The 23,774-nt window shown below is 33.9% G+C and overlaps 1 protein-coding gene across 36 annotated transcripts in view; it reads left to right on the top strand.

Moving 5' to 3' along the window:
- The window catches only part of LOC149807288 (EF-hand calcium-binding domain-containing protein 7-like), a 131,807-nt gene extending 113,744 nt beyond the window's left edge, over nucleotides 1–18,063 (top strand). For all 36 annotated transcript variants that reach the window (XM_089964841.1, XM_089964817.1, XM_089964720.1 and 33 more), the window contains 4 exons: nucleotides 4,398–4,520; nucleotides 7,606–7,695; nucleotides 8,162–8,269; nucleotides 12,816–18,063. In XM_089964841.1, coding sequence (XP_089820967.1) covers nucleotides 4,398–4,520; nucleotides 7,606–7,695; nucleotides 8,162–8,269; nucleotides 12,816–12,890 — 396 coding nt within the window. In that variant the 3' untranslated portion in view covers nucleotides 12,891–18,063. The remainder of the gene's footprint in view (nucleotides 1–4,397; nucleotides 4,521–7,605; nucleotides 7,696–8,161; nucleotides 8,270–12,815) is intronic.
- Nucleotides 18,064–23,774: the final 5,711 nt, after the last annotated feature.

Below are 23,774 nucleotides of genomic sequence, written 5' to 3'. Positions count from 1 at the left end.
TTCAACACACGATAGGCTATACATGCGGGCCAGTATTAATGGTGGAGGAAGAACCTGGAAAATCCCCAGAAAGAACCACCGACCCTCGAGAAACTACTGGCAAGCTTTCTCACATACCTACATTGGCCGAATCCAAGACTCGAACCCATGCAGACAGAGGTGAGATGGCAGTGATCTGTAATGGAGTGTGCTTTAGACCACTCGGGCCCACCCACCCAAGTGATATGTGATATGTCCAAGTCAGCTAATGGCATGTCCCTGTGTCCTTCATGCATTGTTCAGCATGTGTAATGCATCCAGCTGTCAGCATTTGCTTGTTACCACTCTGAAGTCCATATGTCCGATGATTTTAATAAAATTTGGAAAAGGATTTTATTTTGTATAAATTTTGGACAGTCAGCAAAATCCATGCATACCAATGAGATGATCTTGCATCTGATTGGCTGACCTTATTACCCCTCTGGAAATCATATTTCTGATCTAGTTTTGATGAAATTTACAATAAGGGTTCATATCATCAAAATCTTTAATGGATTCGATAATGAACGAGATTAATGAAGTAACCTTGCATCTGATTGGAATATTACGTTTATATCATCTATAACTTTTACATTATCAATAATGAGTGAGATGCACACATATTTTGAGTTGATTTTGCATCTGATTGGGCAAGCTTATTCAGGAAGCAATATTTCTTATCCAGTTTTTATCAAACTTGAAATTTTATTTTATGTCATCAAGATCCTGGATGGGTTCAATAATGAGCAAGATTCACAAATATTAATTACGTAGTCTAGCATCTGTTTGGCTGGGCTTGTCACCACATGGGAAGCTATATTTCTGATCTGATTTTGATCAAACTTGGAACATGTGCTTCTTTTATCCAGAGTTTGGTTTGCTTAAATAATGAACAAACACATGCATATTTGTGATGCCTGTGATTGGCTGCCCTTGTTACAACTTTGGAAGGCATAACTTGGATCCAGTTTTGATCATACATGGAATATAGGTATATGTCATCAAAATCTTTGACTGTTTCAAACATTAATGGGAACAGTGCATGCTCAAGAGGTGATCTTGTATCTGCCTGGCTGAACTTGGTACCACTCTTGACATCTGTTGGGTCTATTATCATCAAGATCACACATGACCTTGAAGTCTGTTGCGTCTATTATCATCAAGATCACACATGACTTTGATCATTGAAGTCTGTTGGGTCTATTATCATCAAGATCATACATGACTTTGATCATTGAAGTCTGTTGGGTCTATTATCATCAAGATCACACATGACCTTGAAGTCTGTTGGGTCTATTATCATCAAGATCATACATGACTTTGATCATTGAAGTCTGTTGGGTCTATTATCATCAAGATCACAGATGACTTTGATCATTGAAGTCTGTTGGGTCTGTTATCATCAAGATCATACATGACTTTGATCATTGAAGTCTGTTGGGTCTATTATCATCAAGATCACAGATGACTTTGATCATTGAAGTCTGTTGGGTCTATTATCATCAAGATCATACATGACTTTGATCATTGAAGTCTGTTGGGTCTATTATCAAGATCATACATGACTTTGATCATTGAAGTCTGTTGGGTCTATTATCATCAAGATCACACATGACTTTGATCATTGAAGTCTGTTGGGTCTATTATTATCAAGATCACATATAACTTTGATCATTGAAGTCTGTTGGGTCTATTATCATCTAGATCACATATGACTTTGATCATTGAAGTCTGTTGGGCCTATTATCATCAAGATCACATATGACTTTGATCATTGAAGTCTGTTGGGTCTATTATCATCAAGATTATACATGACTTTGATCATTGAAGTCTGTTGGAGGGGCCTTGAGTGGCCGAGTGGTCTAAAGTGTTCACCGTTACGGATCACTGCCATCTCACCTCTGTCTGTGTAAGTTCGAGTCTCGGATTTGGCTAATGTAGTTATGTGAGAAAGCTTGCCAGTAGCTTCTCGTTGGTTGGTGGTTCTTTCCAGTTTTTTCGGGGTTCTTCCTCCACCATTAATACTGGCCGCCATGTATAGCCTATCTTGTGCTGAAAAATGGCATTAAACCCTACAACAACAAGAAGTCTGTTGGGTCTATTATCATCAAGGTCACATATGACTTTGATCATTGAAGTCTGTTGGGTCTATTATCATCAAGATCATACATGACTTTGATCATTGAAGTCTGTTGGGTCTATTATCATCTAGATCATACATGACTTTGATCATTGAAGTCTGTTGGGTCTATTATCATCAAGATAACATATGACTTTGATCATTAAAGTCTGTTGGGTCTATTATCATCAAGATCATACATGACTTTGATCATTGAAGTCTGTTGGGTCTATTATCATCAAGATCATACATGACTTTGATCATTGAAGTCTGTTGGGTCTATTATCATCAAGATCACATATGACTTTGATCATTGAAGTCTGTTGGGTCTATTATCATCAAGATCATACATGACTTTGATCATTGAAGTCTGTTGGGTCTATTATCATCAAGATCACACATGACTTCGATCATTGAAGTCTGTTGGGTCTATTATCATCAAGATCACACATGACTTTGATCATTGAAGTCTGTTGGGTCTATTATCATCAAGATCACATATGACTTTGATCTTGGTCATCATTATCATTTGCTAGGGCTGTCATCTCCTGTTTGCTGCGCAGCTAACATTCAGGCTGGTCAGGAGGGCCTGGCCTGGCCTGGATGATCTGTATGGCTGGAATTTCTGAGGATTTTTGCTAGATTTTTTTATGTAGCACCACTAATCTCCACTGAGTGGAGGAAAGCTCATTTGATCTCCATTTAATTGAAAAGTATCACCACTTGATGCTGTGGAATACTGCTTTGGGATTCTACTGACCTAGAATATACTTTGTTGCCATGGTTACTATCACTAGTTTTGGAATACATTTATAGAGCAATAAATTTATTGCATAAAGATTGAAATTCAGTTCCTCCATTCTTTATGATTGGTCCCCTGAATAAACAATGTTGATGGAATTGTAAAGGGTCACATTAAGTCTGTAAGACTAGATTTTCTGATGAATATGTAATTTTAAAGATGATACCGTGTTCTTTGTCCATATCTTAAACCTAGTTTGACATTCCATTGATATCTACATTTTACATTAAACACAGTTAAAGATTTTGTGTTGTACTTCAGAGTAACATAATTCCCTTGAGTAATTATGGCATGTTTAATGAGAGTTGCAGGGGTCAAGTCTTCATCATATTTCGATAACAATAAAAAGCTGTTGCCTTCAAGTGAATTGTCATTGATTAGGTACAAAAGGTTTACAAATTCTTCAACATTAAAGCATGAAGTTTAAAATTAAAACTTTTCTCAGAATTATCAATTATTAGAAGTAAATTATTCAGCTTATCAGGTGGATTCGGTTATGTTTCAGATAAGCTTATTTTGAATATATATGTTTCGGAATGATCAGTCAGAGACTGATTCTAACTAAAAGAAATTTAGAGTTAGTCATATTGAATTGCATGGGTAGCTCACATCCAGGGGTTACACAGCACAACATTATTTCAGATTACTGGTGTTAGAATCATAGGGAATGTTAAAGATATCCTCTTTTAAAATCCTCTTTGAAATGCCTTTGGAAGTTGATGAAAATGGTTGATCTTCAGATCCAGTGAAGCAAAAGGAATTCCAAAGTACCATGCTAGATGCTGCTACGGTAACTGGTGATTTAGATAAAATGTTCACATGACAGACTATGCCTTTCATAATTTTGAAAAAGGAAAATAATGTTAAAGATTACTAGTCAGGGATTTGATTAAGCATCTTCCAATAAATAAATTCCTCAGATGACCAATTAAAATGGCAGATTTTCCAGGATTTGAACAAACACTTCACATGACACTTGTCACTGTCAATATTGTGTCCCAGGATTCTGCATCATGGGACTCATCCCAGGGCAAAAATGTTGCCTCTGACTCATTGCCTCCTATGGCATGCAAGAATCACATTGAGTTTATTTTATATCCCATGCCTGCTTGGGGAGGAGGAGAGAAAAGTGGGGATATATTTATGTGGGCAAATGGTTTAATCATTTTGGACTTCTTCTGTATTAAAGCAATGCTAAGATAATTAAACAGAAACTCTTTATTTAGACACATTAAACTTGGTGAACATGTTTGTTTTCTTATATAGATGACATCGTTAGATTTTCATGAAAATATGGCAGTTTTTCTTGAACTTTTTAGACTCATATTTGTTGGTCAGCTTGTTGTAATAACACAAATCTAGTTACATTTTTAAAAATATAAGTACAGACTTTTAGAAACATTTATGTCATAATTGCAGTTTTTATCAGATATAATAATTTGCTTTACCATTGTTTAGCTGTGCACCTACAAAATTGATGTGTACACAGAGGACTGTGATGATGCTGAATTTAAAGTGACTGGTATAGAGAGTCTGGCAGAAAAGTTGGAGGCAGAGATCTGTCAGTCTGTCATTGACAAGGTACTGTAAATTGTACTACTTGGTGTGAATTTACTCAGTGATATGCTCATTGATATACTCATTGACACTTTCTTAAAAAACATTGTTACTAATTCATGATAATGGTCATGTCTTACTAATTCATGATAATGGTCATGTCTTACTAATTCATGATAATGGTCATGTCTTACTAATTCATGATAATGGTCATGTCTTACTAATTCATGATAATGGTCATGTCTTACTAATTCATGATAATGGTCATGTCTTACTAATTCATGATAATGTCATGTCTTACTAATTCATGATAATGGTCATGTCTTACTAATTCATGATAATGGTCATGTCTTACTAATTCATGATAATGGTCATGTCTTTTATTTTGACTTATAGTCTTCTTCTCAAAAAATATTTTCTTACATTTGCTGTTTAAGTATTGCTTTGCTAAACTCTTGACTATTCCTTGATTGACAGTAGTGAAAGTGATATTACAGTGCATGGTGAGTTTATACATTGGCCATAGAACAAGGAAAAACATGAGCTTGAACCATACATATATCTTATACTGTAAGATTCTGTAATTATGGATAATATATTCATTTTCAAAAATCCTTGAGCTAAGTTAAGTAAATCCTGAACATATATAATGAAGTTTCTTGTTTAAAATTTTACTACAGTTAACTCTTCCTCAAGTCTCCTTTTAAAAACACTTGCTGTAATGAAGTATTCAGCTTGGAAACATAGTCTGTTAGAAGCCATTAAAGAGGTTAGGAAATTATTCAAAAAATATTAAAACTTATATTGATTCATAGGTAAATAATTAAATTAGGGTGCTAAAAATGTATAGGGTAATTTTTGCTAGCAGTAGCTTTATGACGGATAATGTCAATCTGTTTTCAAATATGGCAACCATTATTGAAAATATTAAAACCTTAAAATGAGTTTTTAGATAACTGCTGAACAGATTTTCACCAAATCTAACATAGAGCATCCTTGCAAAGAGAGTTTTCAAGAACGTAAAATTTTTGACAATCTCTAATCAAATGATCCATGGGTAAGTTTCCAGGAGGGATGGTTGGTTTGGTGATTGGTTATTTTTTTAGTGATACTTTCAACATTATTGACTAGCTTATCTGAATCATCTTGACATATGGCTGAAACAACCAAAAAAAATCAATACCTTGAAGTAACATTTTTTTGAAAAAGCATTAAACAGAATTTGATCAAATTTCACAGAAGACATCGTTGTATAGAGGCTTTCAGTTTTTACATATGACTCCAATCTGCTGTCAGAATGGTTAAGTGACTTTTTTCCATAAACTAAATTAGCAGAATTTGAACAAATTTGATAGAAAGGATCAACAGGGAGAGGGCTTTCATTTTTATGCAGATGATACAATCAGCCGTCAAATATGGTCAGTATCACTAATGAAAGAACAACCTTTAATTGGCTTCTTCTCAAAGCCATCAACAGAATTTGCCCAAATTTGACAAAATGCATCCCAACATAAATGCCTTTCAAATTGATACAGATGCTGCGGATTCACTAACAAATATGGGTGCCATTATTTAGAACGGAAAAAGACTTCAAATATGGGTGCCATTATTTAGAATGGAAAACGACTTCAAATATGGGTGCCATTATTTAGAACGGAAAATGGTTTCAAATAACTACTTAGAAACCACTTTAGAATTTAACCAAATTTGACATCAAGTTTTCTGACCTTAAAGGCTTTCAGATTTATACAAATTGCACCAATTCACCAGCTTGCATGCCCACTATTGCTAAAAATAGAAAATCTTTTATATGAATTCATTAAAAAAAACTTAACATAATTAACCAAATTTGATTGAAAGAGTCCTAGCTTGAAGGCATTTCAAATTTATACAAATGATGTTATCTGTCATGAAATATGGCCATCATTACTAAAAACAGATAAACATTTACACATAAAATTGCCCTACAGTCTTTGACCAACTATGGCAGAAATCATCCTGGCATAGAAGCCTTTCAGTAAAGGAAAAATGATACCAATATGTCATTACTTTCAATGACAAATGATGCCAGTGTGCCATCACTTTCAATGACAAATGATGTCAATGTGCCATTACTTTCAATGACAAATGATGCCAATGTGCCATTACTTTCATTGACAAGTGATGGCAGTGTGCCATTACTTTCAATGACAAATGATGTCAATGTGCCATTACTTTCATTGACAAGTGATGTCAATGTGCCATTACTTTCAATGACAAGTGATGGCAATGTGCCATTACTTTCAATAAGAAGTGATGGCAATGTGCCATTACTTTCAATGACAAATGATGTCAATGTGCAATTACTTTCAATGACAAGTGATGCCATTGTGCCATTACTTTCAATGACAAATGATGCAAGTGTGTCATTACTTTCAATGACAAATGATGACAATGTGCCATTACTTTCAATGATAAATGATGCCAATATGCCATTACTTTCAATGACAAATGATGCCAATGTGCCATTACTTTCAATGACAAATAATGGCAATGTGTCATTACTTTCAGTGACAAATGATGGCAATGTGCCATTACTTTCAATGACAAATGATGCCAATGTGCCATTACTTTCAATGACAAATGATGCCAATGTGCCATTAATTTCAATGACATATGATGCCAATGTGTCATTACTTTCAATGACATATGCATTCTGCTTAATACCCAGATTTCTTGACCAGCTGCTCTTGCATTTCATGGAGCCACAGTTGCTCACTTGGTTGAAAATTGGATTCATAATAAAAGTGTTGTAGGTTTGACACATCCCCTGACCAAACCAGGTCAGTTACCTTGTCCTTTGCAGATGTACCAGAAGGTCATAGAAGATACACTTTTGGCACAAAAAAGTAATAGCTTTCTATTCATTCCCATGGCTACCATAGAAACAACAATTTCATTTTATTGTTTTTTCTATCACATAACTCTAACATTACTCTTCATACTCAGCAGACACAGATATGGTAAAGAACTTGCTTTTTATATTATAGGTATGAGGATTCAGAAAAATCAGGGTACCCACCACTTAGTAACACTGCTTATCTAACCATGTGACTATATTTATCCACAGGGTAAAGCTTCACCAGTGAAAGGTATGAAGGACTTGGTGATGTACACCTACACATCGGGCACTAGGGCTGCTATTGTCTTCGACAATAAGGTATGGACAAACAACATTGAATAATAATTTAAAAAGTACTGGGTTTACTTTGTCATTATCTTTATTCATGTTCCAACTTTGTGAGGAATTTTTATTGAGATCAAGTTCCAATATTGCAAAGTAGTGAAAATCACCTTTTCCTTCAAAGTAGGAAGCTCTCATTTTCTTTGACCTCTCATTCCATCTATTACTTGCTGTGTCTGTCATTCTCTGCCATTTACACCATCCTCCACATTTCTGCTTCTCTACCTCTCTCTTTCTCTCTCTCTCTTATCATTATAAACTGTCACACTGCAGACATCATAGCAGTATGACTGAAAAATTGTTAAAAGCTATGTTAAAAATTCAAATCACACACACTCTCTCTTTCTCTCTCTCAAATCATGATTTCACTTAACAATCAGCTTAATCTGATTTTGGAATTGTGCCTGACTTCTGATAGCTTGATTGGATTTTCTTGTTGCAGTCCCGCAGTATGGTGAAGATGAAGGTGGACTGCAGTAAGAGTAAGAACTGTGTTAGCCATAGAGGGGACCTGGAGTATACAATGGACCTTTCCTCTCATTCCACAATGGCAAGTATATACTAGTATAAAAGCATACATTTTGTAATAATTAAATTAATTAAGGCCCTGCTGGCAAAGTCTTATAGTACCACATTTATACAAAGACAAATTCGTTCTTGATATTAGGCTGACCATCTTGTGTACCATATTTTATCAAATATTTACTTGGGATATTTTTTTATGTTAATAAACCTACCCCCTAGATTTTACAAAGAGAAATACTATAATCATATATGTCTGTCCATGAATAAAATTTTTGTTTCCACAAGACTTTAATGGGAGTTGTAGGATTTTAACCAAATTTTATATGCAGCTTTCTGCTGATGAGACTACAAAAAAAAAAAAAGAGTTCAATTTCCTTTCTTTATGTCATCATTTAGAGGAGTTATGGCCCCTGACTAACCATCCTCCTTCATTTTTATAGCTTCACTTTACTAAGACTTGTTGGATTTTAACAAGATTTTGTATGCAGCTTTCTTATTGACAAGGTCATTGATCCTCCTGACTTTGCTTTCTGCAGCATAAATTGCCAAAGTGTTTGTTGGATTTCAACCAGATTATGAATGTAACTTATGTTGATAAGACCTTTCCTGAAATCAGTTTCCAGTGTTCCATAGCATCATTTAGAGGAGTTATGCCTCTTGATTAGGATTTCAATTGTATAAGTTTTCGGACATTTGCACTTCAAACATACTGGTTTGTGGCATTTTATTAATAAGACCCTGAGCAAGCTAAGTGATATCCAAAGTCACATTTAATGAGCATCTGTCACTGGCCACTGGGCAGGTCTTTGTCTCAAACCATCAGAATTTTTGGAGGACAATATCCTGTTCAGTGTGGATAGGCTCTCTAGGGCACAGGGAGATGACTCAGAAGTTGTCTGGATGCCAGGAGTGGTTCCAGTCCTCTAGTATTTCATTGAATGGCTGATGCACAGCATCCTCAGGCATGCCTTTCTGAGTGATTTGTCTTGCTGTTGGGAGTAGGTGACTTAACTTGGTTTGAATTTAGCCACCCATCTCTTAGTAATACTTGATGAGAAAACTTTGTTGTCTGCTCATCTCTACCTTTGTCTCCTGTGGACTCGGAATGCAGCAGCAGACTTAGTTTCCTTAGGAAGACTTTATATGTGGTTTCTCCAGCTCTGACTTGTATTAAACTAGCGACCTCACAATGACCCCCTGTCCACCTGGACCCCCTTATGATTCAAGATTTATCACTATCTGAGTTGGTGGGAAAATCAGAACAGGTTTCTGACCAGAGTTCCAATTCATGCTCAGAAACCTCACTCAAACCTTGACACTGATGATTCTCTTTAGACCAACAATCTAGAAATGTGGGCACTTAAGAGGTGTATCAGCCACATGAGACATTGCTGCATCATAATGCCTACAGACAGCACTTTGATTGACACAGACCTCAGATATTATGGGTACACTCAGGCCCCTCTTTTCTGCTTGGAAATCTGGTATTACCCCTGATACACAGCATTGGAAGAAAATCACATTCATAGTCAGCCACATTTCAGGGCAAGATGAATATTTTGGCACCTTTTAGAATAATCCCTCAGATTCATCATAGAGTCAGCACTGCCAAGTCACAAATCATCATGATGTTGCTCCTGGGTCAGACCCAAACTCTTATTTCAGAACTGATCATGCACTTTAAGTTCCAGAGACCCAATATCTTATTAAAATTGAGGTGGTATCTCGGATGTGCCCTTTGGTTATTATGTAAAAAAAATTGTGTACCTTTGAATGAGCTTTCTATGAGAACCTTGCCTGTAAGACTGTCTTACTCCTTTCTCTAATGGGCAAGAATGAGTGAAATTCATGCTTTGTAAGTGGAAAAGGGCTGTGCACATTTCAGTTGTAACTGATTTGATCTTTAGCAAGGTTTCTAGTCAAAATTCATCTTCGTTTGGTAACACCTGTTCCTATTAAATTTCTAGTGTCAGTTGTGTCAATGTTGGGGATGAGCGGTATATATTCCTTTACAGTTCTACCTAAATCAAAGAGAACAGGTATGGTCATAATCATCCTTTTTTTCCTCTAAAAGGAACTTCTGCTATTTTGGTGGCTGCCATCTCAAGGTGGATTCTTTTTATATAATTAAAATAGTTTATCAATCTCACACTGGGAAAAAGATCTATTTCATGAAAACCAAAATCCATGAGGTCAGGGCAATTTCTGCTTCTTGGACCTTTTTAAGTCGTTTCTCTTTGAATGACATCATGAAAGCCACTTTCCGGCCATTGTTATTTTACCATCATACAGTGGTGTTCCAGAGTGAGGTTATTTATACTTTGAGTCCAATTGTGTCAGTCAAAGAAGCTGTCAAGTTGTCCTCTAGGTTGCAGTGGAACATATCACTAACAAAACAGTGGTTAAGTTCACTTGAACATTTATCTTACACCATCAGCCTCCCACCAGACTGACAAATTCAGCAATGCAATAATAGCAGGTATTATGTTATTACCATTAAAATATTGGTTTTTGGGGAAGGATATGTAAAACTAAATTTTAATTATGTAATACCTGATGATTTATTGTTAAATTCCTTCCTCCTTCTCTACTCTGATGTCATTCAGTCACTGTCCAAGTCAAAGAAGGCTGATCTGATTGTCTGAAATGGAGTAATGTATCAGATTGGCATCATGTTGTTTTTTTAAATTATAAACCTTCAATTACTAACCTAATTGGGGACTAGTGCCAGGAAAAGATATAGCAATAAAATAATAATAGATAAGTATCATAAAAGTTAAATTAGTTTTACCCCTCTAAAAGCTACACTTCTGCAGTGCAGCATTACCAAGCATTGTTTGACTTAAACCAGATTTAGCACACATTTTTAATCTGATATAACCTTGAATTAGCAAAATTTTCCATTATTCCTTGATATCATGTACAAGAGTTATAGCCCCTGATTGCCTGTTCTCCTATCTATGTTCTCCACAGCATTACTTTACCAAGCATTGTTTGACTTAAACCAGATTGACATACAGCTTTTTGTTGATGAAACCTTGAAATAAATTTGATTTCCATCCTTCTACTTTATCATTTAGAAGAGTTGTGGCCCCTGATAGCTGATCCTTAAGACTTCTGTTTGATTACTTTACTTTACCAAGGATTGTTCGATTTCAACCAGATTTAAATGAGTTAGATTTACAGCATTCTGTGTCATGATTTGGAGGAATTATGGCCACTGTTTGAACATTTTCACAACACATTTTTCTGTTTACGGTCCTGCCAAGCAACTTGTAGATACTGGACCATTTGCAGTGCACCTGTCATTAATAGTTCTAGTTCCATCTGGTTTGAAGTATGTGATATTGTTACATCAGATGGGTGGAGACTATTGATGTTGATGAAACAGACTCAGTAAGAATAAGGATAATGGAGGAAAAGACAGTGCAATATCTGCTTATGTCAGCATCAGCAGCACAACTGTATTTTGTATATCAAGTAAAATTAAACTCTTTGCACCAGTACCAAGTTTGGTAAAAAAAATCCTGCAGATTCCCATGTAGATTTACAGAATTCTTAGGGATAAAGCAGCTACAGGTTAAACGTCTAAGTCACAGTGACATTTGGTCAACCATTTCGGACATATTTGTTGAAATATACATATCTGTCAAAGTTCCTAGACAAGTTTCTATGCAAATAAGGAAAGTGACTAATTAAGAATGGACAGAAGGTCCCTATGCAACTTCATCTAGGACCTACATTGTATACAGGACAATTATATTGGCACTTTTTATAAATTTTAAAATCTTTACCATACTTTGGAATTTTTCATTGTAATCATAACTTGAATTTTTCAGATTGGTAGTTTTCATAATCAGATATTTATCTAACCAGAAGCAGCATGGTCAGTCATAAGTATCACATTTCCACTGTGTCCAAAAGCAGCATGGTCAGTCATAAGTATCACATTTCCACTGTGTCCAAGAGCAGCATGGTCAGTCATAAGTATCACATTTCCACTGTGTCCAAAAGCAGCATGGTCAGTCATAAGTATCACATTTCCACTGTGTCCAAAAGCAGCATGGTCAGTCATAAGTATCACATTTCCACTGCGTCCAAAAGCAGCATGGTCAGTCATAAGTATCACATTTCCACTGTGTCCAAAAGCAGCATGGTCAGTCATAAGTATCACATTTCCACTGTGTCCAAAAGCAGCATGGTCAGTCATAAGTATCACATTTCCACTGTGTCCAAAAGCAGCATGGTCAGTCATAAGTATCACATTTCCACTGTGTCCAAAAGCAGCATGGTCAGTCATAAGTATCACATTTCCAATGCGTCCAAAAGCAGCATGGTCAGTCATAAGTATCACATTTCCACTGCGTCCAAAAGCAGCACTGGTATTATGATTCAGTAATTAAGTTTGTGAAAGTCAAATATAAGGGTTGTTTGGAGGGATACATTATTGCATGGATTGCAGGTGACACACAGCATTCATGAAAGTTTTCTCCTTAAACACATGACCATCTTTTTGGAGCTTTGACGGTTTAAAATCACATTTCATTATTCTGATCAATTTCTTTCTCCAGGTGGCCCATCATATACTTCCAGAAGATGACTCGTCTGAATGGATATTGCACTGCACAGAAACGGTGTTGAAGTAGCTGGAACACATTTCCCTCTTTCAGTATAGTTCCTTGGTAGATGTCAACCCATGTTATTGTATAGATATAAACTAGTTATCAGAATGGATTTTCACATCTAGTTATTGAACAGTTATGGATATTCATAGCTAGTTATGGATCAGTTATGGATTTTTCTAACTAGTTAAGGCTCAGATATGGATTTTAATAACTAGTTAAGGCTCAGAATGAGAGAAGGAAACTTTATTGTTAAGAGTTAAGCAATTTAATCTCTATTTTATTTAAGTAAACTTTTATAACTCAATATGAAAGAGTTAGGTCTCTTAATCGTTTACAGTGATCACAAAATATATCTGATCAAGAAAAAAATTAAATGGTTCAAGCCACAGACTCAATTTATTATCATATTTCCAAAATAAAATATTTTTGTGACATGTACATGTCATAATAAACATAAAAATTGGGAATATGATCAGTGTGTGTAATAATAAACAGCACTGGTCTTACCTTATGCCTGCCATCTAGTGATTAACTAAGGTAGATAACCTTTCATGACTGACTATATAGTAATTGCAAGGAAGGGTATTAAGTCCACATGGAAAATTATGTTCTTTTAGTACGAGTGGAACTTAAACTGGATTGAATAAAAACTGTTCAATTCTTGCTGAAGGAATTGCTAGAAGAACCCCAACAAAAGTATCTGATTTCATTTAGATTCTTTTAATTATATATATTGTATGTAGTACATGTTTGAATCTCTTAATTTCTATAATAATTTTTATTGTTATTACGTAGTATAAGTTTGAGTCTCAAAATCTATATAATTTTAATAATTTATTATGAAGTTAACCATGAGTCTGTATATGATTCCGTCCAGGGGTAGAATTATTTCAAAACCTTGTGCATGAAAAGATACTTTCCACAAATTTTCATTTAAGAAAAGCTTAATATTCATGAACATTTCTTGGACATTTTCACACGGAACTTGAAAACATATATATTTTATTCTGTGTATTCAGCAAAAATAAGTTGATACTATTTTCTTGTTACAAAGTTTATCCTGACATCAGATTTTTTTAATTCTGCATCCAGTATTTCTTCAGTCTAAAGCTATGAATTGAATAATCTTACCAGAGTTTATTTAAGCAAAGACTTTTTATCCAACATTTAGATTGATATAAATATTTTGATGGGTTGTTTTACTTCATTTAACCAAAAACTTATCTTTAATATGTAGCTATTGTCTTGAAGCTTCTATTTTAAATTTAAAACATTGATGAGAATGAAGTATTTCTATCAATGAAAGATCAGTTCTATGCTTTCTGAGTAAAAAATAGGTTCAGATGTGATATCCATTAAAACAAATATCTACAAGAGAACAATATTCAATGGATTAATTACAGAAGAAATATGTTGGCCTCACTAATGATCACAATGATACATAAGGGTTGTACCTTATGCTGATTTGTTTTCATGAAAGTTAAAATAAAGGAAGCACTATTTTCTGATAGACACAGTATGTAATTCTTTTTACTTCTCACACAAAATGGAATTTTCTCAATTATGCTCAGGTATACTTTGGTAGAACTCTGTACTTTTGCCATCTGTACTTGCAAACACTGAAGCAATCCAGCTTCGTACAATTTTTAAATTTTGTTAAAAGCTGTATTATTCTAAATTTATATTCAGATATGAATTATTAAGTTGATTTTTATGTATTTGCAAACTTGAATGATCATTATTGTCATGGCAGAAATTACATCATGAATTCAAGAATATTGTTTTGTTTGGTTTTGTTTTGTCTTTTTTAGCTCTACTTGTCATAAGTTTGAAGATCTTATGGGTGGACAGTTGCCCATTGTCTGTCTGTCCATTATGACAAGTTTGTTATCTCTACTCCTTCTGTACTACTTGTAGGATTGCCATCAAACTTTTTCACACACAATCGTCCCAGTTTTTAGTTGCTCCTAAATGAAAATCATGCTGTTCAGATATCTAATATGGCTCTTGGAGCAACCATCTTGAAAATCTTGTTGAATGGATGGTCGTATCATCATGGGGTTTTCATGAAATGACTTATGAAGTAAGGTTTAAATCTTTTCTTTGATTTTGCAGTTTTATGAATCAAGGAGGGTTTTGCTATATAATGGAAACAAATCATTTTCATGTTTGTAAATATCAAATCATGCTTAAAAAAGAGAAGACAAAAAGTATTTTGTTAAATTTCATCTATCTGTTACTCTCTTGAGTAGTTTCCTATGTTTAAGATTGTGATAAAGAGATATTTTTGTAATGAAGGCCAAGATTTTACTGAAGGAAAGGTGCAACCCCCTACCTTTTACGATGTGGCACCATTTGCTTTATCTCAATCACAGAAACTTGACAGGAAAAAAGTAACTGATAACTATGATCACAGACAGCTGGGTCTTTCATTCAGTTCAGAGCCAGTATTGACAAAAATATGTCACTTTGCCTAATTTGCATGCTTGAATAACATTAATTTTTTTCAGCCTGTCTTTCATTATGACATCAAGGTTGTGGAACCTGTTTGACCTAATTTCATAACAGTTTATATGTGGGTGAATCTTAATAAGATTAACTCAACTATACCAAACACTTGGTCAGTGTGAACTCATTTTCAGGCTTGGGGGACGTTCATGTTTTCAGCTATTTGTAACCCTTGCAATACCTAACATGTGAAACATGGTATGTGGATGCATCTTAGGAAGATAAAGTCAATGATATTAAGAATTAGATCACTGTGACCAAACTGTCATACTTTGATGACATTTTTATTTTCAATATTTTAGATTCTGGTTCACCTACATTCATTAATATCAGCATGTGGATGCAACTCAACACAATAATAGCAAATCTTAGTCATGAGTAACTTATATATTTTCAGCCATTTGTTCACCCTCAATGTTCCTATCTGACTGCTTCGTGTTAAAAAGTGGTATATATACATATCAGGGTCAGTAGTGCAACCATGTGAAAAACATGTTATTGTAACATAATTTGCTTAACATATATTTTTGCTTTTTGTTTATCACACCAGTAATATCTTTGAACATTTTTGTCCACATATGCAACTTTATATGTAGAGGCATTTCAGAAAGAGTAGCTCACCCATATAAAAAATGTGTCACTGTGACCTAATTTGTATTCTTCAGTGAGATATTTTCATATGTTTATTTCTTGCAGCCTCAATATCTTGGACCCTACTTCACATGCACTTATAAAATTGGTCTATAGATGCATGTTAGCACCAGGGTTATGTACTATGTATTGCCATTTTCATACTATGGGCTATCAGAAAACTTTAAAAATTAAGTTGATGCTACAACCACAAGCATCATCATTCCAGAAATATGTTACTTTGTCCTAATTTGCATGATTGAGTTACTTATATTTTTTCAGCTGTTCATTTTTGTACACTTAATATTTTGGATCCAATTTCACCTTCTCTTATGAAAATTGATGTTTAGGCATCTCAGGGAGAGTAAATGAACCATATTAAAAGTTGGTCATTGTGAGTCATCTTTTATGCTTGAGTGACTTACACATTTCAGTCATTTGTTAACCCAGCAATATTTTGTACTATATTTCACCTTCACTTATGAAAACTGGTATGTGGATGCATCTCAGCAAAAGTAATCTGAAACAATCATACCAAAAACTAGGATCTGATTTGTGACTTGTGTATTTCAGTATCTATGAGCCTTTTTTTGTACATTCATCAAAACTGTTTTATCTCATTGAGAGTAGTTAATTAGTTATACAAAACAAGGTCGTGAGGAACTAATTTTCATGTTTGAGGGCTGTGTGTATTTTTATCCATTTGTGGATGCATCTTAACTAGAATAACTTATGGAAACCATACTAAAAGTAGGTCACTGTAACACAGTTTATATGCTTTAGTGTAGTTTCAGGTATGAGTTCTTTTCATCCACAGTATCCTCATTTGTCAACCATAGTACATCTGTGCATTGAACTACAGTTTGTTTTTAACCCATTACTTGGGGTTTTTTTTGCATCTTAATGATTAGTATTTGCAGTACAATTCCATCCTCCTCATGGTGGCCTAGTCATTATATTAGACTCCCAGCCAGTCAGTAATGGGTTTGAATCCTGTTGATACCAGCCTGAATCAGATGGCATGGCATATCTCCTTGCAAGGCTCTTAACTTGTATTGCCTTTCCATGTGTGACAATAAGATTACATTGACCTAGTTTTGGTATCACAGCTTCTGGTAGTACTCAATACAAATACTAAATCTCCAAGGTAATTGCTAAAATGCTTTCTCTAAAAGAATTTTATGTATGCTGTTATAAAAATTAAATGAGAGATAAAGAAAAGTTATTTAAAATATTTATATGTATAATTGGGGCCCCAGATGGATGAATGGTCTTAAATGCTCACCTTTACCAATCACTGCCATCTCACCCCTGTCGATGTGGGTTCAAGTCTCAGGCTCAGCCAATTTGGGTTTGTGAGAAAGCTTGCCAGTAGCTTCCTGTGGGTTGGTGGTTCTTTCCTGGATTCTTCCTCCTTCACCAGTTATACTGACCACAATGTAGCATTGTTCCTGAAATATGCCATTCAGCCAACAACAACAAGATGAATTTATAATTTTTCAGGTTTTTTTTTTAATTTGCTTATATTCATTAAAGTGGAAACATCAATATGAATATTATTCAAGCTATATCCATCACGTGGATCCTATGTTGTACGAAATCACATCATCAGCATTCTCAGTATTTTGGTTGTCATAAAAAATGGAAAATGTCGCACATTGCATTGGACTTGATTCAAATTCAATATGTGCAACTTTATATTGACAAAATATTTGAAACTTTTTAGATATTTTAGATTTTGCCAAAACTAGGCACAACATTACAGTGATCACAAACACAAGTACTTCTGATCCAGTTTTTATCAAAACTTGGAATATATGCTTATATTATCAAGATCTCAGAAAAGTGCAATAATGAGTCTGAAACATGCATATAATTGAAGTGATCTATACAGCCTGAAACAAATTACATAAGTGGATGGACAGACAGTGGTAATATTTTTAATGTCATTAGCAAATTTCTATTGGTGCATAAAAATTGATATCTAATAATAATAATTGCTTTGTAATATGCTCTATATATGTATACTTGCATTGATATTAAATGATAGAAGTAGTATAGAGTTCCTCAATTTTTGACCACTTAACCTTCCATCTTTTACCTTCTAACCATTGACATTTAACCCCAAATGTGTGACCTTCAGCCTTAGCCAGTGACCTCCAAAATTTCATTAAAAACCCTTGAACCACTGGCATTAAAATTGGATGACTCCTGAGCCATTTAACTAATGTCCTATGTTCTGTGTCCTCTGACTTTAAAAATCCTGTGCCACCTAGGCCACTGGTCTTTAAAATATCCAGGCCAATGGTCTTTACATTTTACAATTCTTTAGGCACTAAACCTTTGGCCCAGGTCATAAGCCACTGTTCTGCCAAACACGTGGACCAATAGCCTAGGTCATGAGCCACTGACCTTTAAATTAATATTTTTTAACAACAGTGCTTCTGACGCAAAGCTATCCACACCCCAATAAAACAGGATAAAAAGCAAGCATCAATCCCCCGTTCCTACATTTTAGTTTATAAAGATGAAAATAATCCATTTAATCAAAAATTAAACTAAATATTACATCCTAATTTGTTCTATCAGAGACTTTAACAACACCTTGATTTTCAGTTGGTATTTTAATGTATTCAGAGTCCTTAGGATACATAATTAAGAACACAAACACATCAAAATCTGGTGTAGGCCATGAAAAAATAAATCCATTCTTCTTCTTTGAACCTTTTCAGTTAAAACAAGCCTTTTATCAAGGCTGAGTTCTTCATGTATGATATCATGTATGTGTGCCCTGTCCTGTCAACATTTCATGAACACTAGTCAGCCATGCACATAGGCAATGGCTGATATCATGTATGCGTGCCCTGTTCCGTCAACATTTCATGGACACTAGTCAGCCATGCACATAGGCAATGGCTGATATCAAGTATGTGTGCCCTGTTCTGTCAACATTTCATGAACACTAGTCAGCCATGCACATAGGCAATGGCTGATATCAAGTATGTGTGCCCTGTTCTGTCAACATTTCATGAGCACCAGTCAGCCATGAACATGGGCATCGTAATTTTTGAAGAGTGAGTAAGCTTTCCATAAATATTACTACTACTCATCCAAACATTTTTTTTAATGAGCCAGCTCTATAAAATTCTTAATCTTCTATGCAGTTAATCTTAAAAATGGCACTCATCCGATTTGTTAAACTCAAAGCCAGGGTCAAGATCAAAGGGAACCTTCATATATGGGGTTAAAAATTCTGTAATAAAGTATGCTACACCATTTCATGTTGATATACATGAGATGATATACATGTTATGCCAGACCATTGTACATGTAAGAATTTTCCATTTTATTAAAATCCATAACTAAGGTAAAGCAAGCATGTGGCAATGCATTTCTCGGCTGCACTTTTAGACTTGAAACTGCAGTAACGACTCTCCTATAAAGCTTTAAATGGCATGAAATCACTCGAGTGTTATTTTGAAAATAATCTAGTTAATCATAATTGGCATGAAATCAATCAAGTGTTATTTTGAAAATAATCTAGTTAATCATAATTGGCATGAAATCAATCAAGTGTTATTTTGAAAATAATCTTGTTAATCAGCTTACACTTCAGATCTTCATTAGTCTTTAACTGTGGCCAAGTGCTATAGGCCCTGTGTGGTCAAGTTTTATGCTCAAACCACAGTTTGGACTAGAACAAATTTAGGTTAGGTTGATATGAAACCACTCATTTTCATGCTGGTCCATGAACAACTACAGCTTGTGGTATGCTCGTGGAACTTGGTTGTCTTTGAAGTCAAAAAAATTTCTTTGGTGGGTTTCTGGTGATTGTTAATAGAGAAACTTTAGACACTCCAGTGCGGTCAGATATATACGCACCAAGGGTTTTATCATTTGTCCAAGTTTCATTCTGAAATAACATGAAAGCTTGTTTTGGTATGCTTAGGCCATATTGGGTACATATCTGTCATGTCACACTGTCTCTTCAAGCCTATGGTGACTGCAAGAAATCACAATGCTGACATGGCTCCAGACTACACAAAAGATAAAAAACATCATTCAATTGTCGGTGAAAGGATTATTGCAGTGTCAATATCGAGAACATAACCCTGCCGTCAGCTACATCAAGCCGAATTCATCGTTGATGGTGCCCTTACAGGATAACATGACTGTGTTTTGCCCCAAAACTAACCTTGCAAACATTTCTACAAAAAACAAACATGTGACTGAAGGGAATCGCACATGGAAACATCAGTGAGTCTCCATTAAGATGTTGAACCAGCAATAGTTCAAGTTTGAAATGATCATTTGTGTAAATTGGTACATCTTGTACATTTGTATCATTAGCTACTGTATAGTTTAGGTCTCGCGTGTTAATGCATTTTTTGATCTGCAAAACATCGCTATGCCTTTGTTTAAGTCTTCAGATTGTTATATATCTAATACTATATTTTTAATATTCCCGCAGCTCTTGAGAAGTTGTTTGAATTCAGTAATTTCTCTGAATACATACCAGGACCTCGTTATGTTCAATGATTTTGAAGGTATTTTTAATGGCATTTAAAAGACAGTCTCCATCCCCACTTGTTCTTAATGGCATTCCTTTCTCAGCATGGTACTGGAACAAGATGTCAGCAGCAATTGCATCTACTGGGGTAGACTGGGATGTTCAGCATACTCGCAAGTACAGTACCTTTCGTCAGTCAACAAAGCCTCCCGCTCAACTTAAGCTTTGAGTTTTTCAAGCCCAATCTTAGCAGCCTGTTGTAATGAGAAAAAGAAAAATATAACATTATAAACATTTATAATTTTGTAGAATATCTAATTCAAACTTAGGTTTTCTACTACAAATTTCTTGAGAAGATATTTATTTAAAAATAAAAATGAAATTGAATAAATGTACTATTCAAAATGAAATAGTTCATGTCAACCAGATATTTAATATACTGGTAATTTTATAATTTTTAAACAGTAGATATATTGATTAAAACGAAACAATCCAACATGTACTCCTTAATAATAAATGCAAGACATGTACACATATAATTATATTTAAGTAAGGAAACACATAGACTAAAATCCAATTTCAATAAGTCTCAGTAATCGTACAGTTTCCTAAAATTACAGATCATTACAATCAAAAATATATTTGGTCTCTTGAAAAGTTGCAAGAAATTGAAATCGAGGTTATATAATTACAACTCTAATAATAGGACCCTTATAAAAAATTTTGGAGAAACTTATTGAATAGCCTAGAAAAGAAAGAATTAAATCCTTATAAAATAATGCATTACTTTTTGAAGTCGTGTGATACCCATAAAGTAATCACATTTGCCTCCTAGCAAACGACACTGTCGACATGTATCCCTCATCAATGGAACACCAGGTCTTAAAATCTTTGCTTGTTATCACTTTGCACGTAGAGTGGAACCAAAAATCACATACATGTACCTGAATCAAAATGTATATAGAGTCTACATGTCTTATAAGATGCAAACTGGTGGCAATCACAAATTGAAATGAGTAAACTAGTAACATTTATATGTATGTAAAATAATAATAATAATGATAATAATAACAATGATAATAATAATAATAACTTTATTTTATGATGATAATACAATTAGTTCTAGGAAGGTGGTGTATGTATCTAATTTAGGTATATCAAATTGTTTGAGATTTGACATAAACAGGAAAAAGTAATTTGTCACATGGGCTCTTAAAAGAATTGTGTATGTTGAAAATAATATACACCATCTAAACATACAGAAATGGGAGTTTAAATATACATATGCGATCTTCTGGGAAATAAAATATGTATAACAAAACAAAATATATATGTTGGCATTTGTGAACATTATATACTAATCTATGTTATCAAATAATAACAGAGTCGCATAGCAGTGGCACTACTGAATATGGAAATACTGTATGTGAAAGATAAAATATGCTTTATTTAAAGACCTGATTGAAAACAACAATTCAACATTAGTTCTTGGGAGTTTATTACCAACATCATCTAAAAAAACTTGAGTCATTACAACATGCATGATTTGCAACATATACAGACACAACATAATACATTAATACAGTAAAATACAGACACAGCATAATACATTAATACAGTCAAATACAGACAAAGCATAATACAGTAAAACATAGACACAGCATAATACATTAATACAGTAAAACACAGACACAGCATAATATACAGACACATTGTAATACATTAATACAGTCAAATACAGACACAGCATAATACATTAATACAGTAAAACACAGACACAGCATAATACATTGATACAGTCAAATACAGACACAGCATAATATACAGACAGCATAATACATTAATACAGTCAAATACAGACAGCATAATACATTAATACAGTAAAACACAGCATAATACATTGATACAGTAAAATACAGACACAGCATAATACATTAATACAGTAAAATACAGACACAGAATAATACATTAATACAGTAAAATACAGACATACATTATCATAATACATTAATACAGTAAAATACAGACACAGCATAATATACAGACACAGAATAATACATTAATACAGTAAAGTACAGACACAGCATAATACATTAATACAGCAAAATACAGACACAGCATAATACATTAATACAGTAAAACACCTAATATGCTTATCAGGTATCATCTGACAATAAAGTTGGTGAGATGTATAAATACCATTATGAGAGAGAGAGAGAACTTGTATTATCGAGGTGATGGAATTTATCACCCAAAATGGTATTATGACATTCGGTACTGTTTCTTCCTTTATATTGACTTTACTACATTTCACTGACCATTTTCAAGATATAAACCGTTATGCAATCAGCAACAAATAACATCAAATTGGTCAAATTTTCTTATCAAAGACCCAATTATAAGACGGAAAGATAGAATGCTAATTTAAAGACTAAAAATCATCATTTTGCGATCAGTGACATACAATAATCAATTAAATAATAAAGCTAATGATAAAATGCAATTAATATTGAAAAACATCTACTTTACCAAGTTTAATTGAATTTAAGAAATGCAGTGTTATTATTTATTTTTGTACATGTGATGTTGTTAACATTACACAAGCAGGATATATATATATATATATATATATATATATATATATATATATATATATATATATATATATATATATATATGCTTGGGAATCTCTTCTATTATCTTTCCTTTTCACATCTGATAGAATATATTGAAGCAGTGTGTTTATTGTAAATGACAACAACTGATACATTTCATTGACAATTATGTATTTTATGTAGATACTGTTTAATGTTAAACACAGATAACAGGAGGTGTGCATGTTCAAATGAACGATTGTACTGACAGCTCAAAGAATTTGAAGGGATGATATAATAATAATGATATAAATTAAAGATCATTAAATAAAAAAATTAACAATATATAAGCAATCCAAAATAAGACATACCTCACATAAGCTTTCTTACGGTCACTGCAAGAAAACTTTCTTGCTCTTTCCTTTTACCATTCTGATATCACAAACGTCCACAAAATTGAGAATTTTAACACAGTCAATAGATATATATCAGGAATATGTCTATTGGAGCCTTCTCTATTAAATTCCATTAATGTTCATTGACCGTTACATCTCACAGTATGTCGTTAAACGATAATTATGTTATTTTAAGCCATACATGACACTGCCTGCTCAACTTACTGGATTATATGTGCGGCTAAAGTGGACGTCAAAGACATCAAAG

This window comes from Sinohyriopsis cumingii, chromosome 1 (assembly GCF_028554795.1).
Source record: "Sinohyriopsis cumingii isolate HCF-2022 chromosome 1, ASM2855479v2, whole genome shotgun sequence".
Lineage (NCBI taxonomy): Eukaryota > Metazoa > Mollusca > Bivalvia > Unionida > Unionidae > Sinohyriopsis > Sinohyriopsis cumingii.
Note: the sequence above shows the minus strand (reverse complement) of the source record. Positions and strands in the feature narration are given on the sequence as shown.